At 38.6% G+C, this 13,139-nt stretch overlaps 1 protein-coding gene and 1 long non-coding RNA gene across 2 annotated transcripts; one reads left to right on the forward strand and one right to left on the reverse strand.

The window, feature by feature from the left end:
- The first annotated feature begins 275 nt into the window (after positions 1-275).
- LOC114298441 (ribonuclease 2) lies at positions 276-12,262 on the forward strand. Its single transcript, XM_028243009.2, has 9 exons — positions 276-625; positions 4,435-4,463; positions 4,659-4,732; positions 9,155-9,256; positions 9,361-9,364; positions 9,951-10,042; positions 10,836-10,997; positions 11,335-11,434; positions 11,994-12,262. The coding sequence occupies exons 1-9, from the start codon at positions 414-416 to the stop codon at positions 12,047-12,049; spliced, it is 831 nt and encodes a 276-aa protein (XP_028098810.2). The 5' UTR covers positions 276-413; the 3' UTR covers positions 12,050-12,262.
- LOC145806654 (uncharacterized) lies at positions 8,641-8,950 on the reverse strand. Its single transcript, XR_014349971.1, has 2 exons — positions 8,811-8,950; positions 8,641-8,768 (listed from the first exon to the last, which is right to left on the reverse strand). It is a non-coding gene; the product is annotated as an uncharacterized LOC145806654 (long non-coding RNA).
- Positions 12,263-13,139: the final 877 nt, after the last annotated feature.

The following is a 13,139-nucleotide window of genomic DNA, read 5'->3' on the forward strand; positions in this document are numbered from 1 at the left end:
ATCGGTTGGAGAATGAAGTCAGAGCTGAGGACACAAGAGTTGATCTGGACAGGTATGAGAATGGAGAAGTTTAGAGAGAGAAAGTGAGAGATGAGTTTTGATTTGGTAAGGTCAAATTTCTCTGTGATATGTTTAGGGACCTTAGACATCAAAAAATAATTTTGTGGATCTCTCCCATTATGAAAAGTGGGAGAGGGACCCTAGACCAATTTTCCCTTAAAAAAACAATAAATAGTTTCCTCATAAAATAATACGGCTATTCGAATAAATTAATTAATTAATTATTTTTATTTATTTTTGCTTGGGAATTGACTTAAACTGTAATTACAATTGTACCCCAAAATCTCTCCATGATTGGCCATTATTAGACGAAGAAACAAGTACACGATCAGAGAGCCGAGAGAGAAAGAACCATGGCTTCTCTCCTCACCCAACCCATTCTCTTCTATTTACAAATCCTGGGTCTGTTAATCGCATCGGTTTGCGTCCCAGTTATCAGCGGTGGTGGGGTTGTAGAAGCTCGAGAACAGAGAGAGTTCGATTACTTCGTCTTGGCTCTACAATGGCCCGGCACTTTCTGCCGGAGAACCCACCATTGTTGTTCCTCCAATGGTTGTTGTAGAGGGTACTTCAGTTCTATTCCCCATTTTTTATACCCAATTAATTTTATATTTGTGTTGGGTTCTTTACCTGTATTTTAATCTTTCTTTGTAGCTAATATGGTTTATTTGAAGTTAATTTTTATACTTCTTTTATGGGTCATGTTGTGGAGGCTCTGATTTTTATGGATCTTTGAAATTTTTTAAATTGGGATACTCATTAATTAGTCTCCTTATTCTATTTTTACTTATGGATTGGTGTGAATTATTACTTGATTAATGTTAGTTATTCACCTCATGTTTACCTCAATTTCCAAAGAAAGATAGTCAAGATTATCTTTTTATAACTTTCTCAAATATGTTTGACCAAAACTTGCTCAGTTTGACAGCTCAAGTGGGATGTTGTGGAAGTTTGTTAGTGATTTAGTGGCATTAGTAGATGAACTAATGTGTCTTTTGATGTTGGAAACATTGAGGGAAGGTTTCAAACTTCTACATGCCTGTTATATGTATATATAGTGCGACTAAAGGTTTGTGGGAAAATTAAAGTAATGGTTAAAAATGGGGCTTTAGCATTTGGAATGGTGTAACAAATTTATTGGGTTGGGAAATATTAATGAAACAAGGAAAAGAGTTTAGGAGCTGCTGTAAACCAGTGTCTTGTTTGGTAGGAGGCAAAAAGTTGCTAATTGCCAATGTAAGATAAATTGATAGAGAGAGATACAGAGAGAATGGATTATGTATATTGATTTATGTATTGAATGTATTTTGTACAATGGTTCAGGAGCTCCTTATAAAGGAGAAGTTTACAAACAATGCACCCAAAAGCAACCGAAAGCAAAGACATCATGATCAGCTAGGACACACTTTACAGCTAATAACAACATAGAATACACTAACAATATAATGCACTAACAGCCCCCCTCAAACTCAAGGAGGATAGGCACAAACCAACTTGAGTTTGAAGAGAGTAACAAAATAGAAAAATAAACTGACAAATAAAATAGGATAGGAGACACTGTATGGTCGTGTCAGACCGTTGTAGAAGACTGTATGGTTATGGCAGACAGTTTATGGGGTCATGTCGGACCGGTGTAGAAGACAGTTTACGGGATCATGTCGGACCGTTGTAGCAGGACAGTTTACGAGGTCATGCCGGACCGATGTAGCAGGACAGTTTACGAGGTCATGCCGGACTGATTGTAGCAGACACTGTGTGGTCGTGTCAGACCGATGTAGAAGACAGTTTATGGGGTCATGTCGGACCGTTGTAAAAGCTGACCGGGATCAATGTCGGGACAGTTTACGGGGTCATGTTGGACCGATGTAGAAGCTGACCGGAATCAATGTCGGGACAGTTTATGGGGTCATGCCGGACCGATGTAGAAGCTTGTGATGGTGCACCAAGGGGGCGACTTAGAGAGTGCGCCATGAGGTGGCTTGAGTGGTTCCCATGGTGTATAACCATGCTCACCAGCTTGGGTGGTTCGCATGGTGTATAACCATGCTCACCATGATATAGGTATAACCCCCCCTCAAACTCAAATAGGTGTGAAGATAAAAACCTATTTGAGGTTGAAACAAAGGGATTGAAAAAGTGGAGCAGAGTAGCTCAACACAGAGTGGAGATGTGATAAAAAAATAATAATAATAATAATAAAAATGGTAGAAAGGTTTTGTTTGTTTGTTTGTTTTTTTTTTTTTTGGTGGAAAAGTTGGATCGGGGTTGATTCCCGATATGAATAAAACAAAGGAGTTGTGCAAACCCGAAGGGTAGGAAGGACAGGCAGAAAAAAAAAAAAATCAAGTGGTGAGAATGTTTTTTTTTTTTTTTTTTTTGTGGTGATAAAATATAGAGATTATTGGTGGAATGAGGAGGAGTGCCTAAGGTGAAAATATTAAAATATATGTATAATAAAATAATATACAAGTGGATGAGGGGACAAAAGTGATGAATGGTGATTTCGGCGGTTGTTAATAGATATATATATTCTATAGACCCTAGTGGGATGAATGGTGGGTTCTGTGTAGAGAGAGGTTTGGGTTTAAAGTAATGGAATCAGAAAAATGATGAAAGTGGGTCTAGTGGATAGAAAAAAAAGGACCAGAGAGAGAGGGAGTGGGTTGAATGAAAAAAAAAAAAATGTTATCATAAAGTGCATGTGGGAGACCACGGGAAGTGAGAGAGAGAGAGAGAGCTTCGAAAAATATGAGTGGTGTGGGTCTGTGTCGGGCTGTCTGTATTGGGGTGTGAATTTTAGGTGTGTATCTGGGTGTGTTGTGTAGCTCCAAGGGTGTGTGTTTGTCAGTGTGTATGTGTGTGGTGTGGAAGGAGAGAACCAGCCCCAGAGAGAGAGCTTCGGAAGAGACCATGCGAGAGAGAAAGAGTTGCCATGCACATGTGTGTCCTCAGTATCTCAGTGTGTGAGTGTTTTTTTCTCAAAACCGAGTGAGAGAGATGAGGCCGTGCCTGTGTGTCTTGTGTATGGTGAAGCTTAGTGTGTGCGGTGTGAAGCTCAAAAATGAAGCTGCCGTGGTGAAGCTAACATGTGGTGTGTTGTTCTGTATGTGGGGCTACGGGTGGTGGAGGCGAAGATGCCGGCGGCGGAGATGAGGCTGGTGGTGGTGGTGGAGAAGTGGATGGCGGCGGCGAGGTAGTGGTCGATGATTGAGCTGATGATCATGGGTCTGTGAATTGATTGAGTGATGTGGTGCTTCCCGTGGCTGCTGCTACTGTGGCGTGGTGATGGCAGCGGTGGTGTCTGTGGCAGTGTGCATGTGTCTGCTGTGTGTGGGTTGTGTGTGGATCAAGGCCCTCTCCCCATGCACATCGAGAGAGAGATTAGAGAGAGAGAGAGACCGTGTCTTGCATGGTTGAGAGAGTGCATGTGTATGGATCTTCCCTCAAAACCGTGTGTGTATGCATCGAGTGATGGCAATGGTGGTGTGTTTCAGTGAGGTGCCAAGAGGGAGAGGGAGGTTTGAATTGGTTGAGATCCGGCGGGCGGTCAAGGCAAAGTTGCCGCCCGCCGGAAGGCGAAGAGCACCAAGAGCTTAACCTATAGCTCTGATACCATGTAAGATAAATTGATAGAGAGAGATACAGAGAGAATGAATTATGTATATTGATTTATGTATTGAATGTATTTTGTACAATGGTTCAGGAGCTCCTTATAAAGGAGAAGTTTACAAACAATGCACCCAAAAGCAACCGAAAGCAAAGACATCATGATCAGCTAGGACACACTTTACAGCTAATAACAACATAGAATACACTAACAATATAATGCACTAACAGCCAATAAAGCCAAAAAGTTACGAACAACAAATTTCCTTTGTTGGATTTTCTTAAAGATCATTTGCTTATAACTTTGTCTCTGTTGAATTTGAAAGTGTTATAGTTTGGTATTGGACCTAGGGCCCCTCCTCTTTTGATTTGGATACTGGCTCCAAAACTAGAAAGTTGTGGTATGACTTATACACCCATCTAAACCTACTAAAAACTACATTGAGGAGCAAATAAGAGAACCCAAGTTAAAAACCCATGCATGGGCAACAATCGTAGTACATGCTTGCCAAATCTTCAAATTGTCAAAGTATTCTCGTATACGTAAACAAAAGCACAAAAAGCATTTGTGTAATTGTAAAAGGAACGTTTAATTTGCCCTTTTTTGATTTTTTTTCTATCCTTTCACCTCTATTTCCTTTTGTGTGTTTCATTTATGTTTTTCTGTGTTGTATAATGTTATTCCTGTTGAATCTCTTAAATTATTTTATATTGTTGAAGCTCCAGAAAAAAGAAACTTACCATATCTTGTTTATGATTTCTACCCAGCTCAAATTCTCCAACCGAGTTTACAATCCGTAAGTGTTTTCTTTCACAGTGAGAATCTAGAGTGACGGATTCAAATTTGTCTCATCCTTATGATTGTTCATTATAGTCTTAAAGCTAATTTGACCCATAAACACAGACCTTTAAATATAAATTATGTCCAAGGAATTCATGATTCGCCATCATTTTTGTGTAGTCTCTGTTATCTAATATCCCTTGCACTACAGATGGATTGTGGTCTAACTACAATGATGGAACCTGGCCTGCATGTTGCACTGGATCTAATTTTGATATAAAAGAGGTACTTAATTGATCCTATTTTACATCAGTTTTTGCTTTGCTTCTCTACATGTTTCTATAGTTGATGCTTGTTGGGATCTTGTATGATGGGGCCCTAGATGTAAAGGGAACACCTCATAAAATAATAAATAAAAAAAATCTTGCTATGTGCTCGTGGGATATGTTACACCATTTGATGCAGAAGCAATTAGCAATTTGCGAGGATTTGTATATGCATGCATGGATACGTCTTTCATCAGAATAGTAAGAACATTGTTTAAATGTTTGCTTGTTCAGAAATTAAGTAGATTCATTTCATTATTTAAATTTTTTTTTTTTTAATCTCTGAAACCCACCCCAGGCGGGGGCCCTTTGGACCCACCCCCTACGAGGTAAACTCAAGGTGACAAGAGGCACCCCAACCCCTTGCACCGGTTAATCTCCGAAAACTTGAATCCGCCTAAACAATGTGGGGAGCACACCCACTTTCATTCATTGTTTTTACTATGAGAGAATTTTTTATAATTGACGGATAGAAGTTGGTTATTTCATTTTTATTATATTTCGAGGCTGTAGTAGACTAGTAGTGAAGTGCTATCCTTGACATATGTATTTTGTCCTCATATTTTGTAAATTTGTGTTAGAGAATTAATGAACTTAAATGATTGTATCCCATGTATGTGGCAAAGTCTCATACTAAAAATGGTCATGCATTTATGTGTTAAACAAAAATGTTCACCTCTATACTTTGTCACTTTGTCTAGTTCATAAGTGGACTGTTGTTGCTAAGATGAAGATTTGTCTCGTATCATGCAATTAATATCATATCACCAATGTCAGATACCAGTGCCAGAGTTGCTCCTATTAGTGGAAGAGGAGGAAGAGAGTTTGGAGCATAGCTCCATTGTGCATTTTGTAGTACTTATGGAGAGAGGAACACATTTTTTAGGGCATAAAATTAGCAATTGTGAAGTTGAAGATGTGCCTTTTGCATAGTTTTTATTTTTTGTGAAAGGATCTTTTTGTGAATCTTTGTTCATTTTTGTAGATTTTATTAGGGAGCTCAATTTTGGTGTCGAGCCTTTTTGATCTCACCACAGCTTGGTGCTGATGTGGTGCATCGCCTGGGGGAATCCCTAGCTAAGCCATCATTTATTTATCACTATATCTAGGCTCTGATGTGTAGGGAATGCTCCAGCTGAAGAATTTTAGGATTCATGTTCATACATATGTTACTATAAGTTTTACATTGGCTTTCAACCTGCCACAACCCTCCTCCTTTATCCGGGCTTGGATGGTTTTGTAGAAGATAAAACATTAAGCATGACACATGGAGTTAAGCTTCATATATTCCGCTGATAAAATCAACAAAGATTTGTGCAACTGAAGTCATGTGTTAGGCTGATGGAGAAGAATTCTTCACCTCATATGACGAGACAGTCTGGAACTGGAAACACTGCAACATTCTGCTCTGGAATTCTGCAGCAGCTAGATTATAGCTTGGTTGAGTGCCAAGCTTTGGTTCTTCCACCCACTCTTGAACTTGCCCAGCAAAGTGTGAAGGTTCATGCTTGTGTTGGAGGGACTAGTGTGCGCGAAGATCAACGCATTCTCGCCAGTGGGGTTCATGTTGTTGTTGGTACTCCTGGTCGTGTGTTTGACATGTTGCGGAGACAATCACTTCGCCCTGTTTACATCAAAATGTTTGTCTTGGATGAAGCTGATGAAATGCTGTCACGAGGTTTTTAAAAATCAGATCTATGATATTTTCCAGTTGCTGCCACCCAAAATCCAGGTTGGGGTGTTCTCAGTTGCTGCCACCCAAAATCCAGGTTAGGGTGTTCTCTGCCACAATGCCACCAGAGGCTCTTGAAATCACCAGGAAATTCATGACTAAGCCTGGAAAGAGAAAAAGCTCATGCTAGGATTTGCGCAGTGATTCGCTGCAGGAATTTTGGCTTTGGATGAAACCCTTACCATACTCCACTCATTCTCTCCAACTGTTCTAACTTTTTATTTTTATTATTATTATTATTATATCAAATAATCAATGCACTCATGTTCCCCACTAACAGTGTCCACTTTTGACCCAAACCATTTTCAATCCATCATTTCTCCTTCACCTTTTGCACCCCACTCACCGACTCTCTCTCCACTTTATCACATGGGTTTGTCCCTCTCTCTCCTCCATTTGATTTCAAAAATCACTTATTTTTATTTATTTTTTCCAAGTCACTTTTCCTCTTTTTTAAATACCCCACTTTATTTTGAAACAATCGCACTGATGTTTTTCATATAATCCATCTATAACTATTTTTTTATCTATTTTCTTTCTCCCTTGTTTTCTTTCATTTTATTTTTATTTTTTCAACACAACACTCCCAAAACAAAACAAAAAAAAAAAAAAAAAAAAAAAACAACAACAACAACAACATCATTTTACAAACTTGTCATTTCTTCATGCCGGGGATCAACCCCGATCAGCATTTTACACCATAAAAAAATAAAATAAAATAAAAATAAAAAAACACAAAACAAACCAAAACACAACCAACACAAATCGGAACAGTGGGATTTTTCTTCTCGCCTATTCCGCCGGTCTTTTCTTCTTGCCACCGCCTTGGGCGGCCCTTGCCGGTGTTGCCTCCGTGTTTCCCACTCCACTGGGCATGATCACTACTCCCTGCTCCTCCACTGCAGCATATGGCGGCCCTCCAAATCGGAACATAAAACTGGCCTTCCGCTTCAGCTCCTTGTTTTCCGCCTTTAGCACACTTATCTCTGCTCGCGCATCCTTATACATGCGTTGGAGCAGAGCCAGTTGGGCGTTTAACTGCTGCACCTCATTTGTCCTACTCTGCAGCCGGTTCGACAAATTTGTAACCGCAGTCATGGTTTCCACACATGACTTCAAGGTATACTGATTGGCCTCCACATCCGACTGCACCGCCATTTTTTGCTCCACCGACCGCATCGGAAAGTTCAACGGAGCAAAACCAGAGGTGTTTGGTTGAGGTTCACTGGCCACCGCACCAGTTATTTCTCTTGTGGACTCGTTCAGTTCTGGAAAGAGCGTGAGCAGACCACGGGACGAGGAGGCCATGTTCTGGGTAGCTGGACGGGAAGAAGAGGCCATGTTGCTGAGTGTTTCAGAGACGGGTTGGTTACAGAGTATTACAGAGTTTCTTTCTCAGCAAAGGAAGAGTTGTTTTCAGAGGATTTTCAGAAGTTTTTTTGTCTGCCTCAGCCTCAGCATCAACCTTGGTTAAATAGCGAGGCCGCCACGCGTATCGCGCGCCACTTGACGCCAGACGACAAACGGGCGCGCCAGTCAAGGCACTCACGTGCCTCGCCATCATGTCCGGCACATCTTTTTATGACTTGGGCTCGCCTTTTGATGGCACGTCTTTTTATGGATTGGGCACGCCTTTTGATGGCACGCCTTTTGATGGCACGCCTTTTGAAAGATTGGGCACACCTTTTGAGGGTGCGACTTTTTAGGGGTCCGACAAGACTCTGTAAACTGTCCCGACATTTGATTCCGGTTAGCTTTTCCAAGGGTCCGACAAGACTCTGTAAACTGTCCCGACATTGATTCCGGTTAGTTTCTACATGGGTCCGACAAGACTCTGTAAACTGTCCCGACATTGATTCCGGTTAGTTTCTACAAGGGTCCGACAAGACTCCGTAAACTGTCACAACAACTGTCACCACATTGTCTGCTACAACGGTCCGACATGACCCCATAAACTGTCTTCTACATCGGTCTGACACCGCCATCCAGTGTCCTCTACACCGTTATGGCACCACCATACAGTGTCCTCTACATGGTTATGACACCCCCATACAGTGTCCTCTACAACGTTATGACACCACCATCCAGTGTCTTCCCCAATGGTCTGACACGACCATACAGTGTCTCTTATCCTCTTTTCTTTTTATGTATTTTCTTGTTTTGTTACTCTCTCCAAACTCAAGTTAGTTAGTTCCTATCCCCCTTGAGTTTGCGGGGGGCTGTTAAAATCCACCTACTCTCCACCTACTTCACCCACTTAAACCTACTCCACTAAACCTAACCCACTACACCACTACCACCTCACCTACTCCACTAAACCTAACCCACTACACCACTACCACCTCACCTACTCCACTAAACCTAACCCACTACACCACTACCACCTCCACTTCACCTACTCCTTACCTACTACACACTCACCCTCTTCTATATATAGGAATCATGAATCATTGTAATAGATATCAATATATCAATCAATAATAATACATACAATTTATTCTCTCTCTTTCTCTATACATTATTTCTTACAATATATATATATATCCTAACTAAATTTCTAAGAATGGTATTGCTTTCTAAATCAAATATTCTTCTTGTTCATAATGTTCTACGAACTAGTTAAGCATGTTTGTTTCATTTTTTCTGTAGATCTCAACATTGCTCGATGCCCTAGAGAAGTATTGGCCATCTTTAAGTTGTGGTTCTTCGTCAACCTGTCATGGTGGAAAAGGATTATTTTGGGCTCATGAGGTCTTTTTTCATTGTGGCCTTTGTTATTGAATTTTCTGATGTTATATCATGGAACTAACATTGTTTTGTTTCTACTATGGCTGGATGGGGGACATCATTGGCAGTGGGGTAATCTTCTTTGTCCTTTATTATGCAGCACTGTGTAATGAATGAAATGTTTAATATTTGCATTTAAATTATTCTAAAATTGGAGTAAATTCACTGAACATTCATGGCTGATGCAAAAATTGTATCTAAGTTATACATAGTTTATAACACATGCTGCGACAACACTTGATTATGAAAAATATCCCCGAGTTATCTGAATCCTAGCTTCCAACTATGATAGCTGAATATTATGCTAATTCCTTTCATCAAAAGATAGTTAGAAATTTTGATAATTAGCTTAGCATGACTTGCTGAAAAGACTTCACGTAGGTTGAGTGCATCAGACTATTGTTGCTGGCCTTTTGCATGCTCCATTTTTGGTACATAAAGATATCTATCTACAATCTTGCTGAACTTTGACATGAGTGTTTTTGTGGTGTGAGTCACGTGACCTATCAAAATGATGGGTCCAAAAGGTAGTTGTCAACTTCATGTTTACAACCTAACTTTTATTGGAAAATAATCGATATTAAGATCACATACCTAAGTTTTATTTATTTTTCCATCTGTACTAATTCATTTTTTACTTTTTTCATTTTATTTGCAGAAAAGCATGGGACATGTTCGTCTCCAGTTATTCGAGATGAATACAATTACTTTTTGACAACCCTCAACGTCTATTTCAAATATAATGTCACAGTAAGATTTGGGGAATTTATAGACATGGCACCTTGTTAATTCAGTTGAAAAACCGAAGCATAGATAGTGAATGATCATTTTGTCTTTCTGTTACTTGCAAATTGCCCTTTCCTTCCTTGGTATGCTTAAAATTTGGTATTTTTCATACTTTAAACCCCATGCTGACTCTCAAAGTAGTGACACTGGCACATACTTCAAGCAAGTGCTGTTGAAGACACTGAAGTGCTTCAGGAAAAAAGAAAGGAAGAAGAATGTAGGAGTCAGGGTTTTGGGTTTTGTAAATGACGAGATCATATCACTTCTCAGCTCTAACTAGATTTTCTAAAAAAATTCTTTTGAGCCATAGAAGCAATAAATTAATTAGTTACATAATATTCAGTTGTTCACCATTTCCAATTGAATCCTAAATTATACAGTTGATAAATGTGACTGGGTTCCTGAATTAATCAATGGAAGTATTGTTCTGGTTGTCCAAGCCAGGCCTCGGGTTTCTCCTCAACATGGAGAGGTTTGATTACCTTGTGAAGTTACCTTAGTGCTTTGACTACTGTAGATTATATTCTAATTAATATAGGTTCCACCGTAATGCCCTTTTCAATTTGAGATATCTGTTACTATGATCCACATATATTGAGGACCTAGCAGTATCTTACAGATAACATTCATCCTGTTTAATTTAATAAGAAATCTTCTATATGTTAATGACATTGTGCAACTCATTTATTTCATGTCAGATTTTTTTGCTTTGTTCATTTGACCTCTAACTGTATCATAATTCAATTTATGACAACAGAATGTTCTGAATGAAGCTGGATATGTGCCATCGAACTCTGAAAAATATCCTATTGGAGGCATTATTTCTGCAATTGAAAATGCCTTCCATGCAACACCATTAGTGGTTTGCTCTGATGGTGCAGTGGAGGAACTGCGATTATGCTTCTATAAGGATTTTAAGGTATAACTTCCCTGCTGCTTCAAATGCTATAATCTATATTGGAAACCAACGCACCCAGGTGTTACGGTGTGCATGTGTGTATAAATTATGTTCTAAGATGATATGAAAATATTTTCTGACAAACTTTTAAAAAAGAACAAAGAAAAAAATGGAAATAAGACAATGATGATCAGGATAACTTGACATGGTGCCATTCCAAGGGAAAAGCCTTGAATCTAGCAGGGTCTTTTGATTTCTTTCTTTGCAAAGGATCCTTGTTTGGATTCACATTTCTCTCTGATTTCCTCTACATTGAAGAAACTCTAATGCCTGTTCTGATAATTTAATGTTATTGCAGCCTCGGGATTGTGTAATTGGATTTACCAGTCAAGATGACATTATTTCTTCGAAGAGCTCTTGTCCCAAATATGTGAGCTTGCCAGCATTCGCATCAGTAGGTAAGTTTCTTATTTTTACAATAATGTAATATTGGAGAGTGGTAATTGAGAAGTCCTATTGTCTTACATTTAGAAATGTTGAGTATTTACAAATAATTTGGAAAGGGTTTAATATATTGAAAGACGAAAAGAAAAAAAAGCAATATCTTTGACCTTTTTTATATTTCAGACTTGTGTCAAGACTTTAGATATCTTTCACGAGTCCAAAAATGGTACATGTATCCCATGTGTGAACAAAGCATGTCCAGCTTTAATTTTTTTTTATTTTTAAAATCGTGTTTGGTATCCAACATGTCTGACAGAGACACGACACACTAGTAGGTGTGTGTCCATACTTCCTAAATCATAGCTGTAAGAATTCAAATCTTAGGGTGATGTTTGTGGTTTTCAAATATAATGATGAAATATGAAATTGTTTTCGGAGCATCTTGACTCTATTTTTGACCTTCTACCAATTCGTGAATTTTTTTGGTTTGAGGCTGCTGAAAAATCATATGTTCTTTCAAGGTTCAAGTCATGTCCAAAATAAGTTTATTTGACATTTTCTCCTTATTTGCAGGGCTTGAAAATGGAGGGGCTGCATTTTCATGGTTACGTCAACATGAAGCTCTTTGAACAGCCGGTACCTTGTAAGGATACAATGAGATTGCCAAATCCTCTGTTGTATTTGTAAACAGAATAAGATTGTACTATAAAAAAATGGGGAAAAGGTTTTCTATTTGTGTTCCTGGACAGGTGAAACATTGACCGTATAACTTTGAATTGGTTGTGTCGACCAATCTATGCACTGTGTTATTGTTAGTATAATATTGATACCATGCAACTGAATATAGCCGGATCCATGATTTGCCAGGTTGCTTGTTATATTACATGCTCTTCTATTAAGGATGCACTGAGAGATCCTTTATCATTGCCATCTTGAACTTTTCTTTGGCGTGTTGTGAAGGTTAAATGAAATTTGATTGTGCAATCATTATATAGATGAACTGGAAAACAAGGACTTTTCAAGGACCTTATTGGAATGCTTCGTCTGTTAAGGCATACCCAATTTGCAGCAGGTTCTGTGTGGTCTACTGCCTGGCAAGTATGGCATGTTTTTTGAGCAGCCTGCAAGAATTCAACCCAAGTTTGAGGCAAAAGATTACTGGAGTTGATATCAGTCTTAAGTGGAAGGCCAATCCATTAGGACTATATGGTCAGTCTTGTAGGCGACCTGCTATTTAAGTTATAACTACCTCATTATGAAGTTCACTTTACACTCCAATTTTTGAACAAGAAACCTAGTTTCTCACTTTTGATACATTGCTGCATCTACTTGACATTGGATTCCAAAAAGTATACTGAATTCCATTTTGACAGACAAGTAGATAGAAACTGCCATTAGCCCAAAGTAGGGTGCAACTTGGGCGGACTTAACCCGAGCAATCTGAACTCAAGACGAATATTTTTAGGATTTAGACAAAATATTTTCAAATTCAGTACTGGCTTGAACAAAAATTTAGAAGCTCGAATTAAATTTGGACGGATTTGGACAAAGACATCAAACAATCCGAAATTCAAATTATATATAGATATATAAAAATATTAAATATATATATATATATATAAATTATTAGCCATTATATAATATTAAAATAATTTAGATTATTAAATCATATTAAATATATATTATATATACAAATAATATAAAATCTTACGTTTTTTT

This window comes from Camellia sinensis, chromosome 14 (assembly GCF_055761805.1).
Source record: "Camellia sinensis isolate YWXY chromosome 14, ASM5576180v1, whole genome shotgun sequence".
Classification (NCBI taxonomy): domain Eukaryota; kingdom Viridiplantae; phylum Streptophyta; class Magnoliopsida; order Ericales; family Theaceae; genus Camellia; species Camellia sinensis.

What these genes read in the sequence shown, in the direction of transcription:
- LOC114298441 (XM_028243009.2), top strand. Translation starts at nt 414, where the DNA reads ATGGCTTCTCTCCTCACCCAACCCATTCTCTTCTATTTACAAATCCTG. An exon ending in ATTTCAAATATAATGTCACA is followed by an intron (nt 10,043 to 10,835) that starts GTAAGATTTGGG and finishes TTATGACAACAG; the next exon opens with AATGTTCTGAATGAAGCTGG. An exon ending in GCTTCTATAAGGATTTTAAG is followed by an intron (nt 10,998 to 11,334) that starts GTATAACTTCCC and finishes ATGTTATTGCAG; the next exon opens with CCTCGGGATTGTGTAATTGG.